At 43.8% G+C, this 6,426-nt stretch overlaps 2 protein-coding genes across 2 annotated transcripts; one reads left to right on the top strand and one right to left on the bottom strand.

Annotated features, from left to right (window-relative positions):
• Positions 1-1,088: 1,088 nt before the first annotated feature.
• On the bottom strand, positions 1,089-3,830 carry CCR75_007068 (uncharacterized protein; the record flags this gene model as incomplete). Its single annotated transcript, XM_067965132.1, has 1 exon — positions 1,089-3,830. The coding sequence occupies one exon, from the start codon at positions 3,828-3,830 to the stop codon at positions 1,089-1,091; it is 2,742 nt and encodes a 913-aa protein (XP_067822605.1).
• A 1,076-nt stretch (positions 3,831-4,906) lies between these two features.
• CCR75_007069 (uncharacterized protein) lies at positions 4,907-5,863 on the top strand (the record flags this gene model as incomplete). The annotated part of the gene is made up of 1 exon (XM_067965133.1): positions 4,907-5,863. The coding sequence occupies one exon, from the start codon at positions 4,907-4,909 to the stop codon at positions 5,861-5,863; it is 957 nt and encodes a 318-aa protein (XP_067822606.1).
• Between the last annotated feature and the right edge of the window lie 563 nt (positions 5,864-6,426).

The raw sequence follows: 6,426 nt of genomic DNA, 5'->3' as shown, positions 1-6,426 counted from the left end.
GTTAATTTCGGACGTCCAATTCCAAGCGGAACAGGTGGGTCTATATGGGACCACCGTAAGAAATTGCATGAATACCGTAACCAACGTGTGTTCATGAACTGGGTTGTTTGTGATACAACTCACTGAGAGTCGTATGTGCTGGGCATAATCGTGAACATCACGCTTGCCTTGCTTGAGTTTCAGAAGCTCTGATTCGACGAACCACCTTAAAAGGGAGTCCTCTTCAACTCTTCTATTTTAAGAGATATCTATCTTTAAGGTTTTGGGACGACGCGTGTGCGTCATCCCAGGTACAGGGGGTTTTACCTGTTGCAACCTCAACAGTTCTACCTGTTGAGAGCCTTGCTGATTAAGGAAGGCTACCCTCTCCTTCGCCTCGTCAAGTTCAAGTTGTATAAACTTTTTATAGGTTGTGACGAATAGCCAGTCGGGCGATGGCTGAATGGAGGGCATCTCTGTCCAAACTGGACAGCATGGCCTAGATGGCATCGTTCCGTACGATCGAACTCATTCGTTCGACCGCACTCCTTTCTATGTCACTTAGAAAGGAGTAATATCACGCGAAACGTGATGCATGTCCACGTTAGATGATGGAACTGTGGTCCTTGGACGGACTACAAAGTGCTACCAGGTGTGACCGGGCTTTATTGACTTGTACTGCTTCAGTACAAGTACACTTCGCACTGCCTCAGTGCGAGTGGTGCCTCACTTCACTTCTCATACACTAGTACGTGCAGAGGAAACTCTCTTTAAAACACTTGCTTCAAAGAGGGTTAAAAGTTAACTGTATTGATTATATAAGTAAGTTCTTCTGTTTCTATCTATCTATCTATCTTCTACTAAATTACTTATATACTTATACAAATCATGTAATAAAGTCTTATCTGTCCCTCCCTTTGCCGCCTATATTTTCCACTGAATAAGCTTTTCGAATGTTCCTATGTAAAGTAATATTCCCATGTTCCCTTACAGGGAAGGACTTACAGATTTTATAACTTAAATAAATTAGGTACCGTACTTTGATTTTAAATTAAAGGTGATGTGCCCTCTACGAACATTAGCCATTTATAAATGAATGTAGCCGCCCATTACGCAGCATTGTGCTTTGTTTGAAACTTAAACGATGTTTCGGCGGCATAGGCCTGCGCCAGCCGCTGGGTTGAAAGTAGCGGCTCCATCTCATCTTTATATCCATTCGCAACACCACCGCGCTGCAAAACTGCAGTGGGCGTCGTTGGTTCACTTACTACAGTCAAGGAATGCGTATTGTCGCCACCACGAGCCGGCAGCGCGGCCGAAGTAGACAATGACGAGGCTATTAAATTCGCTTCTTTTGCAGCTCGTTGGTAAAGTTTGGACTTGAAAGCGTATTCCTGGCGCAGCAAATTGATCTGGACACTGGCTGGGACACTGGGAATTATTTTCCAAAATGACCAAATGAGCAGCAGCAACAAATGCTCACTGACAAGAATCATAATCATGCGAGTGGTGAGAGAGAAGCATGCAAAGTCCGGTCCAAAACGATAATGCGATAAGTCGCTGCCCATGGCATACGAAATCTGCTCTGTGCACGTCGGCGAAAAAAATTCCATAGTACCAGTGGAGATAAAGATGAGACCAATATTAACAATTACGCCAGTGAGCGCTACAAAATGAAGCATGTTATGCCACTCACCAATACTGCTGGCCTTGCGTGGGAACGGACGCCGATTAGTTCGGCACAATCGAAATCCATCCCCGCGCGTTTTTAAAGCGTTCACGATCATGCAAGCAGCAGGCATGAGTGGCCACAGCATCGAGAACATGACGACAAAACCAAACTGCACGATCATGTGGTGGTAGTCATTATACGGATCGTAATTCTCTTGCTCGCCTTCAAATAAAACTGCCCGTGCCTTAGCATTGAGCAACTCCACCTCACTTTCGCTATTTTCCAAATATCGGGCCGACGACCGATGCAAAAGACTGTCACCGTGCAATCCATTCGCGTTATTGGAATCCTCATGTCGGTACGACATTTCTGCGAGAAGATGGCGCTCACCTTGTGCCTTGACCATAGCCATAACTTTGCGATCGGTCCCACGAAGTCGCTGTTCGTAGTGCTTGCGGTGAATCCATGGGACTGCGACAGCAATGAGAAGATTCAGCAACTGGGTAATGATAATGGGCGTCAGAAAAAGGGTTTCTAAGTCGAGGTGGTTGACGTCAAAGGTTACCCACCCACGACAAGGAATACAATGCGTTTCATGTTGCGCCATTTTAATCCACGCTGGCGGACAAGAATCACAGTAAGATCCTGACCGATTTAAATACGGTCCAAAACAGCAATTAGATGGATCCTTCCAGATAATCGTGTTAAGAAAATTTGTTATTGTATCCCCGACACCTGGAATGACATACACAAAAGCAAGCAGGAAAAACCACGTGTAGTAATTTAAGAAATCCATTAAGAAAAGCTTTCGAATCATTGACTTTTCAAACTGTTCAATCGTCTTCCAATTTTCCCAGTCTGTAAACATTCGCGCGGCCCTCGTAACAATCACACTCCACTGAATGATATCGACAAACAAACCGTACAGGACCCCACCACCTAAGATATAGAACCACTGCACCGAAAAAATTCCTCGGTCAGGATAACGCACTTTTAGTACTTCAAAGGCTGTGATCCAAATGGCAATTATAAACATCATGATCGAGATTTGTACCATCATAAATATTGCCACTGCTAAATATTTTGGATATCGCTTCCAACTTGGGTAACATTGATCGGGTAACCCTGTGACAGGATTCACAATAGCATCACCGCAAAACTTTGGGTTCGGGTACACAGTCGACTTTGTTTCGATATTGTTCGCCCACTTGTGGTTGAGTTCATTGTTGCGACGGGACCAAGCCTTGAGAAAGCCGTAGCTCCAGACTACTGAGATGAGCAAAGCCCAGCCTACAAGTACGCGCATGTATATGGGGGTACCAATTACGCTTCGAAGACACGTTAACAAAACCCCTAACAACGCAATTGGCACCAACGACTTGTTGTAAAAATCCATGAACGCAAAATAGTATCCAACTTTTTCACCAAAGTGAGCTCTTACTTTAGTCAGAAAGTTCTCGGACAAAAACTCAAGCCTCTGTGTCCCAATAAAAGTCTTTAACAAGTATCGATTAGTCGCAGGATCATGAACTGGAAAAATTGATTGCACGTTCGGGTGATCTTGAGTAATTTTAGCTGTCTCTCGAATAATATGGTCGATCACTTGAATTCTTTCAGCGGGGGTAACGATAGGACTGCTTTGGACGACTGAATCTACTTCACGCGAATTGCCACTGCGTAGCCATGTCTGAAACCTGAGTCTTCGTCCATAGATAGCCAGTGCCTCGTCGTTTCCTCGAATTAATAACACAAAATGCTTGCTGGCCTTCTTGCCATCAATCTTAACACAGCTGAAGTCTCCTTCTAATACATCCACATCCAGGCCACTTACCACCAGCTTTTCTATAAGCTTGCCTTCCACCTCAGCACTTATGTCGGACACCACATTAATGCTCGCATTCAGACCTCGCTCATTTTTTTTTGATGAAGTCCTCCGTGTTACAATAGCAAAATCATACGTGGCATTCTCTAGCTCCACGCCTTTAAGATATCGATAATTGCCAGGGCTTACTACTAATGACTGTCCTGGCTGCGTCGAAACGGGCGACTGGGACGTCGATTGGTCGCCATGCAGCGCCACTTTTATGACACTCGCTGACAGCTTGCGCTCACTACGTCTGGAAGATAGGCCATAATTTGGTGTTGGAGTCACTTCGGGTGTTGCGTTGTCATCTTCCATAGCTTCTTTGGATCTAACGAAGATGAAGTTGATGTGAAGGACGCAACATAGACGGAACAGGTCTGACCCCAATCCATCAAGATTTTAAGTTCTTTCATTCGACAATCTTTAAGCAACATAATAAGTCGTCATTATTACGCAAAACCTACAAATTAATTGCGACGAGCGGTAATTGCTTGACGCCTTATTCGACGTTTGATCCCCATCGTGCGTTATGCGATGCGCCTTGACGAAATAGCGATCATTTGCACTTCTTACTGCTCGGGTAGCAAAGCCAATGTTGGAGTTTTCCGATGCAAAAGATGAGTTACAAGATGAATAAGCTATTCGTTGCGTGAATCGTATCCCATCTTTGGGCTGTACTTGTCAATACAGGATGACGTGCGATCACACTTTTACCTGAACTGCCAATCCAAATCCTCTGAAAATTGCGCGAGCTATGTAAATTCTCGAGGCTATGTTTTATATTAATCCCTAACTGATTTTATTCACGCGAATGACATTCGTTCCCATCGTGATTTACCGTCATTCATTTTTGAGTCGGCATCGAAATACCTAAGCGACTTTCTTCGAAATTATTGGCTTATATGTGAAAATGCTTCTAGTGTTTAAAAATCAGTTACCTTGCAGATTATATTGTTTTCTTACGAATTTGAAAAAAAATAACCGAGATGCGTTTCGGGTCATTTGCCACAGACATTTTTTTATTAAGGAGAAAGACAAGCGTGCGATTCCAATAAATACGGTTGGAAATTTCTTGCAATTTCTCTTTCACAAGAAGCAGTTTTTGTCCAGTTTTAAGAAAACGAAACACGATGATGAAAACACCCTCGTCGCCTTGCCTCGCAGCTCGTCACGAAACTTTTAACGAACATTCTGACCTTCATAGATCTTTGACGAAGGAACGTGTCTTTGCAGCGGCGTATACATAAACCCATATTGAGTTGCAATTAACGATCGTTCTTGCCACATTGATTAAATTGCAGACTGCGGATGGCGACAGCACCGATTTCGAAAACGAGTGCAAGACTCTGTCTTCTGGAGGCGATGGCACCCAAGCAATTCTCAGCGAAAGCATGTTTTACTGCAAGTTAATCCCCAACACGGACGCGGTGTCTGAATTCATGATCTACTTCTGCGGCAGCTTCCCGGTGCGCATGGCGCCGCTGGTCGTTGAAGCACTGGTGCAACGTTTTACAAACATGCGCTTTAATTGGGCCACGAAGACACTACAATCCTTTTTGGAGATGGTGTGCTGGACCAGCGTAACGTACGCCACGTACTCGCTATACAATGATCTGCTGCTGGCTTTGGAGGTTGGAACGTTTGTCGGTGCTATGATGTCAGTATGCGATGAAATTATGCTACAACTTGTTCGTGGACTTGCGCGCGTCATCCGGAACCAGCCAGGAGGTGGAGACTTGCTGCAACGTATCGGCTTTGACGTGCCAAAAAATGGAAAGGCCCCGACTGACGGCCAGGAAATATCACTCATTAAGAACCTGGTATTTGGATACCTCGGAGTTGTGGCAATACGCTCGTGGTGGGACAATTTCAATGACGTGAAGTATTTCGCCCTGCTTACGGTGTGCACGGGCGTCGCATTTGTGATTATAGCTGAGTTTTTCTGCCTTTGGCTACCGACGCGACGTGTAGGACTGACTCTGCAATCACGATTTACGAAGGTCAGACAAAATTGGCATGAAAATTCGGTTCGATCGTTCTTGGAGATGCTTTGCTGGACGCTTTCGACAATCTACATGTACTACCAGTTGCAAGATTTTTGGTGGGCTTTTCAGGTAGGTACACTGTTTGCTGTGGGTGTGAGCTTGTGCTCCGGACTCGACCATCTCGCCGACATTGATACAAATCTGACTGACAAGCCGGAGTACGGCGTCTGGGAGGAGCATGTGCTGGACGACCCGTACATGACTCTAGCAGGCCGCTTGATAATGATTCAACAGGCGGTCGAGGCGTTTGGACGCGTAGTAGAAGCGGAGGCCATTAACATGTACGAAAACTTCGGCGAGTAGCAAGTGCTCACTTCCAAAATTCAATAAAGACATGTAAACTTATGTTTACATATATTTATTGTGTTGATTGACTGACGAAAGGCATGCAAACTCGCGCCGATGAGCGTACTGGTATATAAATAGCCAAACGATGACCAGCTACAGTATTAAGATGTAGGCGAACGATGTCTGTAGCGGGGTGTATCATTACATGAAAGTAACACTTAAGGTTGCTAATAATACATTTTCTAAAAGCAGATAATATTTAGAGAATATTACTTTACAGGTAATATTCTAAAAGCTTATCCATTGGAATTCAATAGAACTAAGTTGTAACGGGGTGTATCGTTACATGAAATTAACACTTAAAGGTTGTTAATTAATATATTATCTAAAAGGTAGATAATATTTGGAGGATATTACTTTATATAGTAATGTCCTGAATTCTTATCCATAAATAGGTATAGACCATTATGTCTATTTATTCCGCAGACTAATCAGCTGTAGAAGTAATCAAAGAGAGTTACAAGATAAGATAGATAAGAATTCATTTACATGTTTAGTATTAGTTTATAGTTAAGTCA

The sequence above is a fragment of the Bremia lactucae genome, linkage group LG1 (assembly GCF_004359215.1).
Source record: "Bremia lactucae strain SF5 linkage group LG1, whole genome shotgun sequence".
Classification (NCBI taxonomy): domain Eukaryota; phylum Oomycota; class Peronosporomycetes; order Peronosporales; family Peronosporaceae; genus Bremia; species Bremia lactucae.
The sequence above is the reverse complement of the archived record's forward strand: the minus strand, read 5'-3'. Positions and strand labels throughout refer to the sequence as shown.